This window comes from Rattus rattus, chromosome 2, assembly GCF_011064425.1.
Source record: "Rattus rattus isolate New Zealand chromosome 2, Rrattus_CSIRO_v1, whole genome shotgun sequence".
Lineage (NCBI taxonomy): Eukaryota > Metazoa > Chordata > Mammalia > Rodentia > Muridae > Rattus > Rattus rattus.
In genome coordinates, this window is record NC_046155.1 from 189,998,464 (window position 1) to 190,020,695 (window position 22,232).

General features: G+C 42.6%; 1 protein-coding gene across 2 annotated transcripts in view; it reads left to right on the plus strand.

Moving 5' to 3' along the window:
- The window catches only part of Prkn (parkin RBR E3 ubiquitin protein ligase), a 424,783-nt gene that overhangs the window by 353,173 nt on the left and 49,378 nt on the right, over window positions 1–22,232 (plus strand). Inside the window, exon 3 of one of the 2 annotated variants that reach the window (XM_032894705.1) lies at window positions 7,799–8,039. In XM_032894705.1, the coding sequence (XP_032750596.1) occupies window positions 7,799–8,039 (241 nt within the window). The remainder of the gene's footprint in view (window positions 1–7,798; window positions 8,040–22,232) is intronic. The other variant, XM_032894704.1, reaches the window with a different exon arrangement.

Consider the following 22,232-nt stretch of genomic DNA (forward strand, 5'->3'; position numbering starts at 1 on the left):
TACACGGTATTCACAGGCTCATGAGCTTGTATAGACCCCCCTACACACACACGGTATGCTCTCACACACGCACTCATACCTGTTGCGGTAAGTATTAAAAATAGCCACAAACCCTCGCTAGCCGGCTTATCGAGCCGTATGGCATTAGCAGGGTATTTGCATCTCATTGTCGCTGGTTCTAAGGCACCACACCCTGCTACCTCTAGCTATTCTCTGGTCCCAGTGGCAGCCGCTGCCTGGCTCTCTGCCACTGAACTCGGCTCACATTCCCAGAGTCTGTCCCCTAATGGTTACAGTCACAACTCACAGCGACCCGTTAAAATAGAGACTCAATAAGCTTCTAATTTAGCAATCAGATTCGTATCAGTAAACTCAAACCCCACAAAACATCTGCACAATAAACTCACAACCAATTGGTAATGATATATACACCACCCACCTAGATAAGATAAACTGACCTATAAAACCCAACCCTTAAGAAATGTTCATAACTACCCAGGGCCATTTAAGGCCACACAGATCTGGGCTGTCCTCTCTGCCCCCATCTTGCTTCTTCTCTTCTCCTCCCCTTCTCTCCTCCCTCCGGAACTCTGTGCCCGCCTTACCTTTTCACTGCTCAATCACAGGCCTTGTCTTAACTTGTGCCAGCCCTCACCTGCATATATGCACAATCTACAGACACCCATACCTACACAATTTTTTAAATTAAAAGAAAACAGGAAAATACAAAGACTTTCCCAGAAGATGGAATTGACTACTAATATTCAAGTAAGGAAGGTCTTGATAGTTTAAAAAAAAAAAAAAAAAACCAAAAAATCAAAATAGTTAGTTGTAGCTCACACCTGGCCTCAGCTTGTTCCCAGCCTCTGTGGAGGTCAAAGGTCAACCAACCTCAGGGGTCATTCCTCCAGCCCTTTTTACTTTCTGTTGAAAGACCCCAGCTTAGCAGCAGTAACGCCATTTTGCAAGGCTGTACTTAAGATGACTGGTTCAGGGAAAGGTTAGAACACTGAGTACACAGCGGCTGCCAAGCAGGATGTGTATGGTTGAAGGCATGGCAACAGGACGACTGCGGTTGAGCGCCTGACAATGAGAAAAGCCCCGGGAGAGGTCCCACACCCTGGTGGGGGGCCGAGTCAGCCGTTGTGTTTCAGGAAGGTAGCTAGGGAACTTGCCCCCGGGCTAAACCCTTGGGGGGCCGAGTCAGCCGTTATGTTTCAGGAAGGTAGCTAGGGAACTTGAACCCTTGCCACATTAGAATCCACCAATTATATCCCTGTATCCATGCATCTGCTTCTGTATGCTTGCTTCTGCTCCCCAGAATCCTATAAAAAGCCCATCCTTGGTTCCGTGGGGCGCGCCAGTCCCCCGAGTGACTGAAGCGCCCACAGGTGCCTGTGTATCCCGACAATAAACCAAATCCTCTTGCTGATTGCATCCGGTGGTCTCGGTCCGGTCATTGAGTTGGAGGACCTCCATCCCGAGGAAAAGTTCTCCCTGAGAACTTTTCACTGTCTGAGTCATGGTTTCTTATGGCCTGGATATCAACCAAGTAAGCTAGGTGAGCTGGGCAGTGAGCCTCAGGATCAGCCTGCTTCTGCCTCCCGAATACTGGAATTGCTACTATGTGCCTCCAAGCCTGGGGATTAAGCTGGGTCATTTTCTCTGCCTGAGAATTTCCTTTTCTAGAATTTCTCAGACAAGCATTGGGCTTTCTTTTCCCCCTCAATCCTCTCCCTGTGTGCTGGTTCTGCTTGAATTTCTAGGCCCTCTTTTCACAGTAACCCTCTGTACACATGGCCTGCTCTACCCCACTGGTGTCTCCATTTCTGTTTTGGACTCGGCTTGAACAAAGCTGCTGGCAGGGCCTCCTTTCACACAGAGGACTTGGTGATCTTGGGCCCATTTTTAACTTCCTGGTGGCTCCTTTATCTTCCACACAGTTGAAATGAGGACAGCAGTGGCCACAATAAATGATGTGTAATTAGCTTTATGTGTCCCGAGCACAGTCCTAACCCATTAACAGTATTGTTTCTTACTAGATTATGTGGCTACACGAATACCTTACACAGGAAAATTTATAAAGAACATAAATTTGTTTCTGACGGCCCTGGCATTTGGGAAGCCCAAGCTCAGGCGCTAGCTAACAAGGATGCCGTGCTTTCAGACTTCACTGCCCCTCCTCCACCCTGAACACTGGATCACTTCCTACAGAACCTCCGTCGTCGATATCACACAGGCCATCAATTTTCAGCATCTGACTGTTGGGAGAGCCACTCAGACTCAGTAGACAGACACTGGTGGAGAGTCCCACAGAGAGCATGAGCGCCGGGTGGAGGCTTGCCGCTCTGTTACCGGCATCTCCTTAGAAACTGGCTGCGGCTGTTTCCCATGGTTCTGCACTGACTGGTACCGCCCTGGTAACTTTCCATTTCCTAGTAACTTTTCTTGTCAGAGAATATACTTATCTTTCAAGGCTTCAGACTTCGAGAACATTTTAAATTCCTTCTTATATTTTTGAATTTATACTATAATTAGCTCATTTCCCCTATGCCCTTCCTCCCTTCATTCTCCTTAATCCTTTTCAAAATTCATGGTCGACTTTTTATTAGCATTCATATGTGTATACTAAATAGATATACACATACACACATATATTTCTAACATATGGATGTATATACACATACACGTATATACACATATATTCCTAACATATATATGTATACACACATACATACATACTTAGACACACACACACACATAAATAGAACATATCCTGTCTGTATAATGTTGCCGTCTGTATGTTTTCAGAGGTGACCATTTCTGATTGGATAAAGAGTTGGTGTGCTCTTCCCTGGGGGAGACTGTTTTTCCCACTCTCAGCATGACCTTTGACTCCATTCCTCTGCATGGAGTTGAGCCTTGTGAGCATTCCCCTGCCCACTTTAGCATGTCTATTGGTGTCCTCCATGTTCAGCTCGTGCTTAGTTCAGTTGGTGAGACTTTACGGGTGCAGCTCCTGAAATTTCTAGGAGATACAGTCTCACAGCAAACTCCTTGATCCTCCGACTCTAATAAACTTTCTGCCCTCTTTTCCAAAATGATCCCCGTGCCTTAGGTGCAGCATTGTGTTACAGATTAGCATCATCCAATTTTCGAAATGTTTCTCATTTCCAAGGCCTTAATTAGAGTACCAAACTCTGACCTATTTGGATCCCAGCAACAGGGTCTTTTTAGAGAAAAGGAAGGGTTTGCTTGTTTGTCTTCTTTTTAGGTATTCTCAGACTCTGGTCTCCTGGATAAGACATGGTTGTTACTCTCCAGAGTAATAACAGTAGACGACAGGTCCTATTGGAGGGAACCTGAAACACTAGTGGATCTCTCAGTCTCCATGTCTACCACCTTGATCGAAACTTAGCATCTGCCCAGCTAGATGAATACTTACCTGTTTTGCTTATAAAATACTCAGCTATTGTCCTTCTTCTAGGGAAACAAGTTATAAACAAAATTAAAACATGAATATATTCTCTTTGCTTATCAAGTAATGGTTTCGTTTTGCTTTCCTTCCAAGAATAGTACTGTGTTCGGGGAAGATCGATTTGACTCTGAGGGAGTAGGCCATTACACTGGGTCACTACGTGCCATTCTTCCTACATAAAATCTCTAGTCCTGAAATCTGGGGGATGGGGAAGAGGTGACTACTGTGTGAACCGCATATTACTGGGGCCTTGGAACGGCCACACAGCTGAACTTTACCTAGCTTATTGTCCATGGAACTGACTATTAGCATGGCTCTGGGCTGTGTTGGCATAGCATGCAAGTACACCATCTGGCAAGGGGACCTCTAGATCAACAGTGTTTTCTGCGAGAGAGTTAAAGAATTAAGCAATTACAGATCTCAAAACCATGGATGGAGACTTGGAAATATGTTCTGTAAATACCACTGTAACTACTGCAATCCCTTTGCTGAGCATTCTGAATGTCAGGGGCGTCTGGAAATGAGGAGAGAGGGTGGCTCGTCTCTCAGATTTCTTCCTCGTTTGCCCCAGAAAATTTTCCCAGGCCCCTCTTGCCTCCCAAGAGACTTTGAGCAGAGAGGAATTTTTTCAATTAATTTTTTAGATCAGAAAAAGATGAGATTGTGCCAGAATTCCCACACTTATACCTTTTGCATGTTCTGCCTTCTCTGTATGTTTTCCATCAGGATCATAGGAATGGAAGGACTAAATAGAATACTGAGACCATGTTCATAAACAAGGTAGGACCCAGGGCCTTCCATTTTCAAGACCGATATGTGATGGGTATCAGATCCTTTACATTTCCTTCAGTCTCTAGAGCAGTCTTTGAGGCTGACAATATCATTATCAATGTGGGAACTAAAGCAAGGGGGAGAGATACCTCATCATTTAGAGACTAATAAATGTGGGGGGATATACCCCTATCATACAGAAACTATTAAACAGTGGGAAAGATACCCTGTCATACAGAAACTAATAAACCTGGTGGGGAGAGCAACCCCTGTCACACAGAAACTAGTAAGTGGGAGGAAGGCTACCCCCTTCATTTAGAAACTAGCTACTGTACAGGAGGTAAGTCTATTGTATTTCTTCCACATCAGTTTCAGGCTGTTCTTATATCCATGTTCTGCCGGCTTTCCATAAAGCCCTGTAGGACCTCAGGACACTTCATACCCACCCATCCAGCTACTCATCTGTTCAGTGTTTTTCCCTTCAGTCAAATCCCACATCCCTAAGTTCAAAATGCTGTGTGAGGCATTAGATAATACATGGCTAAGCATGACCAGTGACCGCTCTACAGATGTTCTAAATTACCTTGGACTGCACATGTTACACACGCATAGTCAGTCTCTCTCTCTCTCTCTCTCTCTCTCTCTCTCTCTCTCTCTCTCTCTCAGCTGTGAGCTCTGTGATCAGTAGACTTTGATGGACAAAGAAACTAGTGTTGGAACTCTGATGAGAAAGGCACCACTTTATTTTTCTGGGACTTTAGTTCTGAACATGGAGAATGAGACAAGCCTGATGGACTCCTTGTATCTCCTGGAGAGGAAACCCGCGTGAGATATGGCTGTACTGAGAGACTTCTCCCACTCTGTTCCTTCTCCTTACATGACTCCATTAGCATGCCTCTGTGCTTCTTTGTGCTCAGATCTTAGTGCTTGGTTTGCCAAGTCCCTGGCTATAGTTTGTAAGGTTCTTGGTTCTGTATAAGAGCCCATTCCAAGGTGCAGGGTGATGGTATGTCTCCTGCTTCAGTAGGAATGCACAATGGGGTGCCTCTGCTTTTATATCTGAGTAGCAAATACAGACTTACAGGACCCGTTCTCACAGTTCTGTGTTCTTACACATCTTCATAGTGTCAAGGTCCCGAGACCTGGGCTAACTTCATCTGAAGGTATCTTCAAGTATACTTGGTCAGCACTTGCTTCTTTTGTGTTTAGGCTACAGGCTATATCACACATGTGGTTCTGGCTCCCGATCTAAAAGACTGAAAGCTTCTAGGAATATTCTGTTGTAGGATCTGAGTGTTGAGTGTAGCTTTGCTACCCCACCTAAGTTTCAGGAATAGGCTGCAATACCAGCTCCCACCCAGCTTCCCTTGAATCCATGGATAAGACACACACACAGGTTGCTCATTTTCAACTTGCCTTCTGACACAATTGCTGGTGCTACTATCTCCCACCTGAAAATCATCCCCTCATCAATACTCTTATCTCCACACCTCTTCACTTGCCCTAAACTTTAGTTTCTCAGTTATATCTAATCCCTGCCAAACATTTCCAAACTCCTGCCTTTAGAAACAGTCACTGGCCGCCAGTCCTCCCAAGATCTTACATGGCTGCTTTGTTTTTGTCTCTCCGAAGCCTGGCAAACTCTGTCTCCGTCTCCTCGAGTCTCTCTGCTTGCCTCCAGGGACCCAGAAGTCCCACCTATTCCTTCCGCCCAGCAATTACCCCATGGGTTCTTTACCGACAGATCAAGAACAAATTGGTAAGCAGGACCTTAGCATCAGAACTGCCCCTTTACCCAAGTCCCCAGGCTAAAGCATTCCAAACCTTAGTTCCATCACATCTGCTAAAATCAGTAGTCTAGGGCCATCCATATGACTGAACATAAAATGAAGATGAGGAGGAAGGGGCATTGTGGGAACCTACTATTGCATCACATAGCTATGGATATTTGTGGAGGATGGTCTTCCTGCATAAGTAAAGGACATAAGCACTTGCCAGAGGTCTGTAAAAAAGAAAGCAATAAACACCCTAGTCATGTAATAGTTTGATGCATACACCATAGCTTCTTCTCTGGAGCAGCCTGAAGCAGATAGAAACCAGATGGTTAGGGAATAATTACCAAGTTGTCATAATAATGAAGGCTGAATATGGGGAGGTGGCAATGGCGGTTTGAGGTCAATAAATATGGGAAGGACATTTTTGGGGCCTAATCAGTCACTCTGGATACCTTGCTAGATGTAACAAGGCAGGAAGGACAAGCTCTGTCCAGTGACTGAAGCCTAATCAATATCACTGAATGGAAATCAGCAGTGGGGGAAGGGGCTGGGGTGGAGGTGCTGTGGAAATTGGCTGGCAGTGCTTTGATAGAAATAGAGGGGTTAGGTAGCAGAGGCCTTTGGGACAGAGGATGATAAAGAAGGGTTGCAGATAGTGACACTATGAGTAAGAAAGGGCAGAGCAAGCCTCTCTCAGTGTTATAGAACAGGAGGATGGCAAGAAGTTACAATGCTAGCCACCTTCTAACTAGAGGAGGTAGACACCACACTCTAGTATACTTGGCAGTTGATTCAGTTGAGTGATAGAGGTCACAGTTCTCAAAGAGTCTTGATGGTGATAGTAAAGAGGTCACTGAAGGAAGACACAGGAGAAGAAAGAATGTACTGTGTCTTTCATGTGTGTATCTATTGGCCATTCCCACAATGACAGAGGATAGTAATGAACCAATTAGCACAGAGATGTGGGCATTAAGGGAGGAGCCAGATCCTGGCTCTGTTAGAAAAGTCAGAAGCATGGTGTTTCTTTCTATTTCTTACTCTAAACTAGGACTTGACCTAGGGTAGTCTAGGTCTTGCCTTAGCAAATATCTGACTCTTAACTTTTATTCTAGATTTTACAGGCTTTTGTCTGTAAAGAACGAGATAGGAGCAAGGAGGTTTTATCATAAGTGGTTACTCATTTTAATCACAGGTAGGCATAAGGACAGACAAACCCTTCACCAACTTCCTTCCCTGTTGGTGCCGCAGTCCACTTGCTCATGGCAGCAAGGACAGGAAGGGATAGTCTGCCACAAGCACAGTCATTATGATTCTGTGTAGAAGTACCCTGTAACTGATAATAACCTTCAGTGCTTTTAGAAAGCAGAAATGACTACCGGTGTTTAAATTAAATGAGTTAAGGACAAAGCACTCGAGAGGTAAATTGGTCTCAAGTGAGTATTACTTGCAGGGCACTTATGGATGCATTCGAATCTGCGTTCCTACTACGTCTCACAATCTTCCGATGTTTTCATAGTTTTCAACTTCCATTCAAATGGCCATGTTCTATGTTGTCTGCTGTCACATGTAATGTATACATTCTGTGGCCCCACTGGCAGAGTAAGCCAATCAAACACAGCTTACTTTCTCTTCAGTGCCACTGCTGCTGATAGGAATTGAATTCATCAAGTAGTCTTTCAATTACTTTTATATACTCTAGCACTGAGGACAGCTTAAGCTCCACCTGCATATAATGCTTTCCATTTTCTTGTGTTTCTGCCTGGCCCCAACACAGAACTGTGACCTGGAACAACAGAGTATCGTTCACATAGTACAGAGACCACGGAGGAAAAGTCACGAAACAAATGCCTCTGGAGGGGACAAACCCCAGAGCACCCCAGAGGGTTCCGTATGGGAGCCCAGGGGCTTGACTCGAGTGGACCTCAGCAGCCATATCCTGCCAGCGGACTCCGTGGGGCTGGCAGTCATTCTGGACACAGACAGCAAGAGTGACTCAGAAGCAGCCAGAGGTCCAGGTAACTGCAGTGATTCTGTTCAAGGATACTGAACATGTTTGTTAAGCGACTCTCCAGAGAGTTGGCCTGTACATACTTGGTTTATTGTATGTTTTTGACTGGAATCTCTTAAGTCCCTACAGGGGACCATCCTGAGGACACACAGCTGTAGACACTATGTAATAGCAAGTACAGTAAAACACAGGTCATTACAGAATGGATGTAAGGGATGATGATGGTGCATGGGCCATGAACACTAACTTATGTGTTTTTCCTTTGAGGAGCTGGGGTGTTAAGGACATGTGACAAGCTATGTTAGGGTTTGTCATACAACAAGGTGCACATATGTCTACTTCATACTTTGCTTTTCTATAATTTCTTACTTTCTTAACTGTATTTTCCTTGACTGTTTTCAATGATGTAGAGAAGGTTTTCAAAGGCAAGGATGTTTTTCCGGTTTTATTTCTTTTTCACACTCTCTGACCCCAGGTCACGATGTCAGTGTAGTCACTCATATGCAAGGCCCCTTCCTTCTCATTTCAAGCACTTTCCTTGGTGAATACGTGAAGTTGCATGGGTGAATTTATCTACCAGCAAATGCTCAAGATGGGTTATGTCTGGTGCATGTGGATGGCTTCCTCATAGTCCTGAAGGCTGGACAATTGGAACTGGAGGTTCCAGAGGTGGAATTAGAGGGGCCTGGCTTCTGTTTCTCAGAAGGTATCTTGTTGGTGTCTTTCACAGAAGAGAGGCAGAAGGGATGCAAAGCCTTAAGAAGAAGCAAATATTGGTCACACTGACTCTACAAACAGTGGCTTAAAATAACCCTCATGACTGAAACATATTTGAAGGTACATATTATCTGGACTCTCATACATTCCAGGTGAAATATTCTCTTGTTTGAGTGTAGTGATCAATCAGGAATTCATTTCAATGCCATCAATCCCATTCCTGAGCTCCAAAGGGTCTTGTGTCTTAATATCATGTCCATGATTAGGATTAGGGAAGGTCCAGAGAGTGAAACTCTAGCTCACACTCATCCCATTGATGATATTGACATGTTTCCTTGATCTTTTATTATCTAATAAGAATAAGTAATGGTAAAACAGTAGTAATTTTGGCTATGCATACAAGTAAAAACCAATAACTGACTCTCTAGAGTAGTTTATTTCTTCTCCCATATAGATACAGATAGGCTTGAACTAGCATGTTTTCTCAGCATCAGAGATCCTGAGGCCAGAAAGATGGAGACTTAAAATGATAAAAAAATATGCCTCTTGTTAAAATGAATACATACAGCCTAATTGTGTTTTAAGACGTGAAGGGTCTTGCAGTAAATAACAGTACAATTCCCAGCTGTAGCTGCATAGAAGAATGGATTGCCCCAGAGTTTAGGTATACTGACCCTAACCATGACAAACAAACGTGAACTCATCTCACAAAGGGAAGAACACCCAGAGCAAAGAGATCCTAAAATTAAAGAGAGCCAAGGTTTGCTAGCTGAGAGAAGCAACCTGGATGGCTCCCAAGGGATGTAAGAGAATAGAGAGAGTAGAACAGTGGCCTACTGCCAAGGGCTGTGCCTTGAACTTAGAACTTAGCACACGTACCCCAAAACCTGTTGCTCAAGGACAGGATTTAGACAGCCTTCGAAGCCAGCACAAGCTTGTTTGTCCACCTCAGGAAAGAGTGGGTCAGAGGCCAAATACATACGTGAGGGACGACCCTCAGAAAACAAGCAGTCAGTTCTGGTAGGAATTGTGATGCTGACCAGTTTGATGGACATACATACAACATAAATAGCAGGTAAAATGCCATTTAGTAAGAAAAGTGTTTTAAGAAATTAGGACCGTAATATGCTCATAGTCTAACAATTCATAACTAACAATCTGAAAATGTGAGTTAGAATCAGAGCCGACAGGATGAAGTGATGGGTAAGGTGTACGCTGTTTGGTGTTTTTGTACATAACCCTGCGGATGTCCATCTATTGAAGCCACCACAGACAGCAATTCTAGAGCTTCATGGACATGAGAGTCTCCAAAGATGCATCTTCTGTCACACCTGTATCATGACTGTGGCAGTCACATAGGAGGTCATGAAAAATAGAAAGAATAGTTGACTTCAAGGTATGATGCGGAACACTTGTGACTCCATAGTTAAAACGAACGGTCTGCATGCGTCATATTAACAAATCTACGAATCACAGAGTTAAGGTTTCTTTTAATTTGTTAGATACCAATGGATGTTTAGCGAAATATGGGTTACACATACATCAACAAAAAAAATCTATATGTTTTGTTCTTCAATAAGGTGAACATATATGTTTTCTGCAAAGTGGGTATGGTTGAGAGTCAAACATGGCATTAAAATAGTCTATCATCCCTATTTTTCAGATAGTTATTGACAAAATCAGTTCATTATATTAGTAGATCAATCAACTAATTTTATAAATGTGATATTCAAACTTTCTAAAAAAAATAAAATATAACATTTATATTTTTGATCAAAATCCAATCTTTCCACTCATTTGCTCATCAAGAATAAGAGGCAAATAATCATCTGTTTATATACTGAATACCTTATTCAGTTTCCTACAGTCTGTGTTTACTATCTCACCTCCTAGGTTTAACTAGGGGTTCATCGGAAAATGGCACTAGAAGCGGCTGGGTTGGGGGTGGGAGGGATGACTGGCCATTTAATCCAGAAACCAAAGCAAGAAAGCCATGTTGAAAATCAAGGAAGGAATTTAGTCACTGTAGCTCTGATGTGAAAACAGGGAGCAGCATCCTCAGGCCGCACCTCAGGATACTGATATGAGCCTCAACTGTTAGGAGAGGAGGCATTGGAGCAGGGGAAGGAAAGGGTGGACAGAATTAATCAACCTTGCTAACACTGTGGCCTGGTTCTCAGGGCTGGCTCTGTGAGACTCTGGAGAAGTCCTCTAATTCCAGGGCCAGCTCTGTTTGCATGGTGAGATAGTATCTACTGCTTAGTTGCTAAAGAGGAATGTACCATGGAACTTGTCAGTGTTTCAGTGAAGTCACATGGGACCCCAAGAACAGTGGAGATGAGTCTGACTAGAAGACCCCGTGCACATTGCTCTAACATTTAAAAAACTATAAATGTCTATGAGACATTCCTCCATGCCCAGCACCACCATAACATGCCCCTGTAACAGGGTTCTATCAGGAACTCCATCATGCCATACTGACTCAGAAATGCCATCTTCCCAAGGATGCCTGCCTAGCACTAGCTGTGTCCCCTAGTGATGTCACAGTGGAGCTGCCACAGGGCACCTTGATCTAAGATGTTTGCTCTGTCTTTTTTTTTTTTTCTTTTTCAGAGCTGAGGACCGAACCCAGGGCCTTGCACTTGCTAGGCAAATGCTCTACCACTCAGCTAAATCCCCAACCCCCCAAGATGTTTGTTTGGAAACAGTGCACAGATTCCTTTTTGCCTTTAGGATTCTCTTATAATCAGTGTCTTGGGGTGCTTCTCTAATCCTTCTCAGCCTCCAGATCCTACAATGCATTTCTTTGTTTCTATGAATAAACCCATTTCTCTGGGGGATATCATCTCTGTTCTTATCTTACGTTCACAGTACCTGAGGGTATAGGACATTAAGGCTAATAAGAAGTCAAAGGACTGGAGGGAGCCATGGTTCTCCAGCTTGGGGATCCCCAGGATTACCCACAGGCTTGTGAAACATAAGATGCTGAGCCCCACCCCTGTGGCCTGGGGCAGAGACTAAGACCGTGTATTTCTGACACGTCCCTGGAGAATGCCGATAGTGTAGTTCCGGAAACGAATTGAGTAGCACTGCCCTAGACAGTAAAAAATAGGATTGTTCAAACTATGCTTAGTGAATACAATATGTTACAAACTTGGAATGTGAATGTAGACGAGCTATTTTTGGCCTTAGAATCTGTGTGTCTGAATTAAGTTTACATGTTGTTTGTGTTTCCTGAATGAGGGACCATCCATCACTTCCTGTAAATAAAATGAAGCTACAGGGTCTGGGAAAACAGGAGTCTCCACTAGCATTACTACAAAACTAATCATGTAAACACACAGGCACTGGATCCCAACCCTGTGCCAGGTACAGGTCCAGGCACTGGGATATAGCAGGAAAATAAACAGAAGAGAGCCTCCCCACACTGGGCACATTCTAGCTGTAGGAGGGTAACAATCAAGGATGCTCGCTAGCAAGAGTGTGTCCTGTGGAATATCTAGCAGGAAAAAGGGAGGTCCTCAGGTTTCTCTGAGATAGGTTCACATTTGGGGTGAACATAAAGAGGGAGCATCGTTTCTGACAGCAGACAGGACTCCTGAAGGTCCATGAACCTGAGGTACAGCAGTGTTTAGAAAGGGAGAAGACAATAACAGTTTAGGGCAGAGAGAGTGGCTGATGGGGGCAAGGTCTCATAGGGCCTCACTGGTCCTGAGATTTATGATCAGGAGAAGAGGCAGAGCCAGTTGAAAGTTCTGGAGCAATGGAAAACATGGTCTGATTTAGGGACATTTACCCCGGGTGCACTGAGAGAACACCAGGAGACCAGGGCAAAAGTGACATGACTGGTCAGTTTGCAAATCACAGTGTCCAGTGCCACGGTATCTGGAGTTGGTGTGAGTGAAACCAGGCAGACCTATGAATGTCTGCTTCATGTCCTCCTCCACACCAAGCCCTCTTCTGTGCATTATCCTGCTAGATTTGTCATTATCTCCATAACATGACGGTGCCCATGTGCTCACCACAAGTGGACAGGTAACATGATACCATTGTTTGAGCAACTGAGAAGTCTTGCCCAAGGACCATCTCCCTCCATATCATTAGTTCAAGATTCAAAGAAGTAACTATTCCAATCCATCTAAACATTGTCCTTGTAAAGTAGGCATAATCTTATGTTGGGGCCTTGTAAAGTCATGTCTATTGTTAATTGCAGTCAAATAGTCAAATTTGGAAGATCAACTTTACATCACATGGTTTTCCTTTTTTTTCATTTTTTAAAAAAATTCAAATATTAAATCCTTGACTGGCAGGATGCTCACTGGATAAAGATGCTTGGCACCAAGCCTGGAGACCTCTGATCCACATAGTAGAAGAAGAGAACAGAGTCCTGCAAGTTGTACACACACACACACACACACACACACACACACACACACACGAGGGGGGAAGTAGAAATATAACTTTGTTCAGCATTTTCAAGCCTTACTACTACAACATACTTAAAAAGTTAGTACATTCATATGAAAAGTTATCTTACTATGTTACTATTTCTCACCAGGCGTGGTAGAGACTTCTACCTTGTAAGCTCATTTTATAGTGTGAGAATTTCATACATGAATTTGTTTTGAGTAACTCCACTTCTACCTTTCCTGTCTTATGACCCCTTCCCTAGCTCCCCAGCCACTTTTCCTTCTCAACTTCCTGTGTTCCTTTTTAATTAAAACCCTGAGTCTATGTAGTCCTGCCTATGTGTGTACAGATGTAGGACCATCTCTTAGAGCTTGGGCAGACTCCCAGGGCATCTGTCTCTGAAGAAAACCAATTCTTCCTCCCACGGCAGTCATACAGCACTCCTCAGTTAGGGGTGGGACTTTATAAGCTCCTCCCTGACTCAGGCTGGGATTTTTGATCTTGTGCAAGTCTTGTGTGTGCAGTTCTAGCAGCTTAGCATTCATGTGTACAATAATACACATGACCTCGGTTGCCCTACAGCTGTCTACTCCTTCTGTCTCTCAACTTTTTTTGCCTACTCTAATTTAATGATCTCCTAAAGCCTCAGTGGGAAAAATAAAATGTACAGATCCCATTTAAATGGTGTGCAATGGTCTCTTGCCCCAAGAAAGATGGAATGGCATGAAAAGAGTTAGAGAGGATCAGCCAGGCAGGCAGTCTGTCACAGACATAAATGAAATGGTATATCTACCCTTTTTTTCTTTTAGGTTTTCATGGTTCCCCTTCTTTTCTCCCTTCTCTATACTTGTTTTTGAGACAGGTATCATTATATAGGCCAGCTGAGCACCCAATGGAAGAGACTAGTTTAGATGAAACACTATATGCCAGAATAAACTATTGAACTTCAACTTAGGAGTGTAAAAATAGAAGATATAGATATATAGATAGAGGTTAGAAAGATATAGATATAGAAACATGCAAAAGAAATCAATGGTATGTAAAGACTTGCAGTCTGGTCCCACACCATATATAGACTCACCACAATTATTAGAGAACCATTCTTATCAATAATGCTTTGCCAGTCCCAGGTGTAGAACAAGATGAGAATGATTCTGGGACCACAGATTAGCTCCATCTGCCAAATGCAAACCATTCATGGAGGCCTGCTAATGAGATAATATGATAGGCCTTAGATGCAATCTTCATTTTATTCCCAAATCAAATCTCAAGTACTGGAAAACTGTGTTTTGCATGCTAATGACTTTAAGCCAGAGGGTGTGAATTTCTTGGGGTTTTTGGACAGCTTTAAGGAGATCCTTTTGCATGAACCTTCTACAAAATGATAAAACCTTTGGCAGTCATGCTAGAGCAAGTCAGAGTTGATATTGCATCGGATTATTAAAAACACATTAGGAATCAGCCAGAGATTTAATTTTCCTTTCATCACAAAAAGTCCTACTAGAGTATCATTTTTCATTATAGAAGTAAAAAGTAAGATGTTTGTGGGGAGCACTGAAAATATTGCTTGACTGACTTTGGGGACCACAGGAGACAGTAAGGAAAGCAGTGCTGTGTTCTTTCCCAAGAAGCCTGCACAGGATTCTAAAAACAGAACTACTCAACCCTTACTCTTTCCAGTAGCCGCAGTGCACTGTCCTGTAATTACTTGTAACATTTCTGTTTACCCTTCTGAGGGTTCACTCATCAAATGCAAGTAGGTCAAGTACATTTTGCACCTCCCGTGCCTGGCCCACGGACAGTGATGACTATTTGTCAAGCTGTCAAAGGCGTCTTGTTTTCACATGTAAAAGCGGCCCTTGCAACTCTTCAGCTCTTATTTTTCATATTTGGCAGGAAAACCTTAATGAATAACTGCATATGGATAGCAGGTTACAGTGTCTTGGGGTAAGGAAACTATGTGCAATGGTCCCTTGTCCCAAGAAAGATGGAATGGCATGAATAGAGAGTTAGAGAGGACCAGCCAGGCAGGCAGTCTGTCACAGACATAAAAGAAATGTGTATTTACCCCTTTTTTCTTTTAGGTGTTCATGATTCCCCTTCCTTCCTTCCTTCCTTCCTTCCTTCCTTCCTTCCTTCCTTCCTTCCTTCCTTCCTTCATATCTTTGATTTTAAGTTAGGTTATCACTGTATAAGCCAGGCCGTCATCAAATGTGCAGTTCTCCTGCCTTAGCTTCCTGAGTCCTGGGATAACATGCATGCGTATTCTCACCCAGCTCTCCGTTTTTTGAAATTTTGCTGTCTAAAATATAATAAATCTATTGACAAGAATAGGAGGTAACAAGCAAAACCAGGTTCTCAGGAAGATTACACTTTATTATAAAACATACTCTATGGTTTACAGTTAGCATATTGAATACCATGATAATAAATTTGTTTAATATAGCTTTAAACAGAAGATAAAAGGGAAACTTTTTAGGTTACAAAACCCCTTTCCAAAAAATAAAATTGTTTACATTGTTTTTCTAAATGGGTCAAATAAGAGCGGAAGAGTTGCAAGGGTTGCTCTTTACATGTGAAGACAAGATACTTCTGACTGCCTGACAAATGACCGTCACCATCCATGTGCCACTCAAATGTTTTCTTCCATGACTTTGTGTCTAATTCCTGATGCACTAATGGTCAGTAAAATGTTGAAAAGAAAACCCAACTTCACAATCACCATCCCAAATGATTAATGCATGTTGGGTTCTTTTGTAATACAAAAATGGTTCTCTCAACTTCAATACCCAGATAGTCCCAGTCACATATCTACCATAAGGAGGAGGAGGGGTCAGGTGGGAGGGGGAGGGGGAGAGGGGGGGAAGGAGCAGAAGAAGGAAGAGAAGGAGGAAGAAGAGGAAGAGGAGGAGGAGACGATGACAGAGGCACTAGATAGTGGAAAGATTTTCCATGATCCTGTATTAGAAGAATTGATATGAAAATGGCTACTGTACCAAATTGAACCAACAGATTCAGTGCACTATCCATCAAAATCCTCATGCCATATTTCCTGGATCTAGAAAGGAACAATTCAAGAATTCCAGTATAACCACAAAAGAAGATGAGAAGCCAAAGCAATCCTAAGGAGTATGAACATAGCCAGAGGTGTCTTAATGCAAACTATTCCACAGAACCCTAGGGATAAAGCCTGGATTTAACATAGAACTAGTTAGACCAATGGGGTTGAATGGATGACCCAGTAATAAGCAGACAAAGCTATGAACACCCAATTAGTGATGAAGGAGACAAGAGACAACCTACATAACAAACAGTTCTGAAGGAACCTGGATCCCCACCTGCAGGAAAATCAAGGTAGACTTGCGTCTTTCATCTTGTACAAAAACCGGTCAACTTAAAGTGAATCAAAGAGATAAAACACAGGGACTACTCTTCAAGACTGTGTGGGATAGGCAAGAATTTTCTGCAGAGAGCATCAGGAGCCTAGGGACCAGCCCCACATATCAACAGATGGGACAACATGAAACTGAGAATTTCCCTGCATAGAAAGGACACCTCCAGAGATGCAAATCACTCATGGGATGCAGGACATCACGAGCTGTGTGTCAGACAAGGGGCTGATTCACAAATTTACAAAGAACTGCAAAAGCAAAACATCAAGGAAATAATATTGCCAGTCTAAGAATGAGCTCGTGATATTGACAGTCTTCAAAGGAAGACACACAAAGAACCAATAACCACCTAACACAGATGACCAATAACCTCATATTTAAAATGTTCAACATCCCTAGTGATCAAGAATATGAATTATAACTACTAAGAGTTTCGACCTCATACCAGCAAGAACGGCTATGATCAAGAAATGTGACACCAAAGGTAGGAGAAGATGCGGGGAATGAGAGATCTTCATTAACTGCTGGGGGAGGGGGAAGAGATTAGTATAGCCACTGGGGAAAGCATTTGGAGGCGCCTCAAAAAATACATGCAGAACTACTCTATGACCCAGACATGCCACTCTGGGCACACACCCAGAGAACTCCATATCGCACCGAGAAGATATGGTACGTCCATGTATGTTGCTGATCCACGTATTATAGCAAAGAATGGAGGCAACTGGGAAGCTCTCGGCTGACAATGGCTAATGAGAATGCAGTACATATACAACACAGAGTGTTGCTCAGCAGTAAAGAAAGTCGAAACCAGGAAGTTCTCAGGGAAACAGAGGGACCTAGAAAATATAATATTAATCAAGGTTATCCGTTCTCAGGGAAGCAAGACAAAAGCTGCGAGTTTATTCTCAGGTGGATCCTAACCCATAATGAGTGCATGTGTGCATCTCAACAAGTCTCAGGGTGGGTACACCCTACATTGACTGCTGAGGGAGGATGTGAGACAAGGGACACAGGAGTCATGGAAGAGGATATGGAGCTGCTGTGGTTTCTGGTTTCCATTCTGTCAGCTTTTGGCCTTTTTTTTTCTATTTTAAGCCATCAGGTTAAAAGATGCACATCTACGTGTGACAACTGAGGCAATGGGTTGTTCTTATGTCAGTGGAAGTAGAGTAGTAATTGACAAAGGAGGAGAGTAGAAGGAGAGAGGAAAAGACTGGTCAAGGGTGCCATGGAGTAGTTTAGAAGGAGAAAAGCTCCTTGTTCGTGTGACATAGCAAAGTGGATACATTTCATCGTGCAGTGCAGGTCTCAGAACAAAGGGGAGAATTTTGATTTCTTTGATTACAGAGAAATGATTGAACTATAATATAGTAGATTTAATGATTGCCCTAGACTGATCACTTCTCTCTCTCTCTCTCTCTCTCTCTCTCTCTCTCTCTCTCTCTCTCTAGAGATACAAATATATAGATATATATACATACATATATAACTTAAAACACCACAACATAGCATATGTGTGTTTGTATGTATGCATGTATATGCACATATATGTCTGTATATGTGTATATGTATATATATGCATATCTATGTAAATATACACATGTATATATGTGTGTATGATATATGTGCATGTGTATATGTATATATGTGTGTATATGCATATAAATTGTGTGTGTGTGTGTTCAGTATCAATCAGAATAAAATGGGACGCAGCTAAGGTAATAAAGTAACTCAGTGTAAGAAGAGGCTGAGATGGACGCTGAAGGCTGGCTTTGTTTCTTTGGTTTTGGTACAATGAGAGGAACCCAGGCCTCTGCCAGTCACCCTGTATGGGGCACTCATGGTGCAGAGAAGAATGGGGTCCCACCCTGAGCAATGGCTGAACTCAATTGGATACAATCATGGTACAAGAGATTGATAGTGCTGTTTTCCTGCCGTGTGGAGCAGCTCTGAGTGCCACAGTCATGCCCAGTACTGACTGCTCTAACCCTTAGTCCATCCATCCTTCTTCTCTTCTGGCATTTCTGCAGGTATTCCTGTACCATCCAAGTTTTCTTTCTCAAACACTTGTGAAAGGAGAGCTGTGTTGTGGAGAGGAACCATGTGTGTAGGAGCCTGATTGCTGGGGGGTGAACTTTATTGAATACAGGGCAGACGAACAGAGGTGGCCCACACAAGTTTCTGTGTTTGCTTGTTGAGTTGGAAAGAGGTGGTTAAGTTGGCGTGCCATTTGGCTTTTTGTGATTGGTTTAGAAGAAAGCAGTGAAAATTGCAATGCGGAAGAAGGTAGGTAGCAGTCAGGCTGGCCCTGGGCAGTGGACAGCAATCCTTGTTGGGAGCTGGACAGGCTGTGATTCCTCCAAAGCTGCTTTAGAAAAGCCACATTATAATTCAAAGGAGAAAGGAATCATTACCCTCTGGACTGACTGAGCCCCAGTTTGACTGTGTGCTCTGTTAATGAGAAACCTCTGCTAAAATGGCAGGGACGTTGAGCTCCTGCCGGCCTTAATGACCAAGGACGGAAGTCGTTTGCATTTTCCCTTTGTGAACTCTGGAATTGTTCAGAGGACATGATGCATGTGCCAAGACGTTAGGATTTGCATCTGACAAGAAGGGGAGCCCAGGAGGAATATTTACAGCTGGTGAATCCATCTCGGGAGCCCGCTGAGTGTCCTAATTAATGCCAAATGTGCCAAAAACACAGGCAGGCTGCTGGATTCCATTTTCGTGATATGGTTAGAAGGAAAAGAAAGAAAAAAGCTGAGAGGTAGAGCTTAACTACGTGTAAGAAATTATTTCAAACTTTCTAAATCCACCCTGAACAAAAACTGACACCCATTTTGTAAAACTTTTACTAAAAATATTTAGTGTAACCTATTAGGTTCCAAATTATTCTCATCTAATTCAGGAATTTGTGTTCTACTTATATTATAAAATGACTTAACGTCCATCTCATAAAAAAAAAAGTTTAAATTCTTCTGACAAGAGAACAGAATTTTTAGGGTTTTCTGAAGCCTTCTCTATGCATTAACAACCATTACTCCTTTGAACGAAGCTTCTAGAGTTCAATAAAGTCCTTAAATTCTCCCAGGATCCCTGAGGGTCAGATCACAGAGGCTGCCTTTGACATTAGACATATGTAACAGTTACTGTATTCTTACCCTGTAAATTTGAGGATTTTGTCTTTACTGTGCCTGATTAAACTAGAAATCTCTGCTCATTCACAGACTTAGAATTTTTTTATCTTCTCATGAGAAGGAAATCAAAACTAGAGAGGTGGTTCAGTAGAGAAGAGATGTTGCTAATCTTACAGGGACTCAGGTTCAGTTCCCAGCACCAACATAGTAGCAAACAGTGGTCTGTAACTCTGTTCCAAGGGATCCCATGCCATGACAGAGTCATTTCCAGAAAGCCCATAAGCTGGGAACCAAGCCCCATGTACAAGACTGCAGGGGAAAGCTCCACTTCCAACCACGACATGCACAAAGCAGTATATTGAAATCTGAATACCCTGAGGATGAAGGATTCCCTCCTCTTTGGATGACGACATGAAGCCATTCCATGGATCTTTGCAGGAGACTGAAAGGGTCCACCCTCAAAAGGCTTTAAAAGAAGATGCGTATGCACCTGCCCACTGTAGTACCGTTCAATGATAAACAATTTTCACTGAACCATGCATCACTTCAGGGTGGGCCCTGGTAAGTGGGGCCTGCCAGTCTTCACAGACAGCTGCTGTCTTCCATGCAGCATCTTTGTCACCTAAAGATGTAAACCCATAAGCTTGGGATGTGTGATCAGGCCTGAGAGGTTATGACTGTGTACAACAAGCAGAGATTAAACACTGCTTATCGCAAAGACTCCTTGTTCTGAAGTAAGGCTCGTGACAGTGAAGACAGGTTATTCTACCCAAGGTCTATTAAGCCACCACTCTGACTATTAATTGAATCATTTGATGCTCAGTCATTGTATTAACTCTTCCAGAGTGACATCCCTAAACTTTTGGTGACATTTTACAATAAATAATAAATGCAGTCTTGGGCAAACATGAGCCGAGAGTGGACAGAAATTTCCCCCACACAGAGAAGTGACACTTCAAATAGTCACTACAGGATTTGCATCCGTGAACACTAGGAAGATTATATAATTCACCAATCATTATGTATTTTCACAAGTACTGATAGCCTTAGTATTAGGTCAGTTGAGCTTTAATTCCTTTGCTTTATCCATTCTCTTCATGCCAAGAGGGAATATTATATCTCAGTAAAACATGGCCACTTCACTGAAGAACTTAGCACCACTCAGGATGAATGTGAACACTTCACAAATTGGATCACCCAGTGGGTTCTAGAAACACAGATAACAGATTGGTTAGATGTCTGCTGCTACTTGGCCTCATTTGGTAACAGAACAATCAAATGGATTTCAAATGGGTTATTGTGTTTTCTCCTACTGATTCTTTCAATTGGTCTCCATTCCTTTTGCATTCTGTGTCAAGGAATGATTTATGTCTTTGTGAAGAGCGGAGTTGCTCTTTTGCCCAATTTAGGATATTTATTTTATGGTACATGACAGGACCCTGAACACCAGATTAGCACATGTAGGTTCTATAAGCCTGGTTGAGAACATGATCCTGGAAGCAGAGCTAGAAACTTCTTCTGGAATGTCTAAACACATAGTCAGCACTTAACAACTATGTGATATATTGTAGAATTTTCAGTATTAATGCACAGTCAAGTTCTCTTGTCCAGGACAAACAGAAGTCTTGATTATTTCAGTCAATATTAGAAGACATCCTGAGTTCAAAATTCTTTACTCAGATAATTAAAAGTTATTTCTGAGCTGTCCATCTCACAAAGAAATGTACAAACTTTTGTGTTGCATCTTCCCCAGTGTGCTGTTAAATATTGTCATGTGGTGCTACCTTTTTAAGCAGGATGTTTGAAAGTTACATTTGTTATTTGACTTACACATTGACGTTAAACTTACGACTCTCTTAAAACAATTCTCAACGCTTCCCTCGCCAGGAAGTCTCCTGTCATTTCCATGTACCCTGCACTTTCCCATACTTCAAAGGGATAGAAAGTTACATTAAAACTCTGGACTTTCACAAGAGAATATTCAATTTCTACCTTTACTCAGTCATTAAATTTCTTAGACTTTTTCTTGTAATATTCATCATTAATGAGGCAATCAATGCATTGTTGTCATTTTCACAAAGATCTGAAGACAGTAAAGCATTGCGGTACATACCTACCACCCTACCACTGTAGAGAATGAAGAAGGCTCCGGATAGCCTGGGCTGTGTCATGGGACTTCATCAACAATTATAGTATTGGGAAGGCCATGAGATATCTCAGTGAGTAAACAGCTTTTCTTGCAAGTTTAATGATCTGAGTTTGACCCCCCAAACCCATGGTGGAAAATTTTATGGCTGATAGCCTAAAGTCATCCTTTGAGCTTCACGTGTGTACTATAGCACATGAATGAGCATCAAATGATTCAATTAATAGAGTGGTGACTTAATAGACCTTGGGTAGAATAACCTGTCTTCACTGTCACAAACCTTATTTCAGCACAAGGAGTCTTTACACATGCTCGCTTATACCGATACACATCACAGTCACATACATACACATATACCACCATCACCAATCGCATGATATTATCGATAAAAACTGATA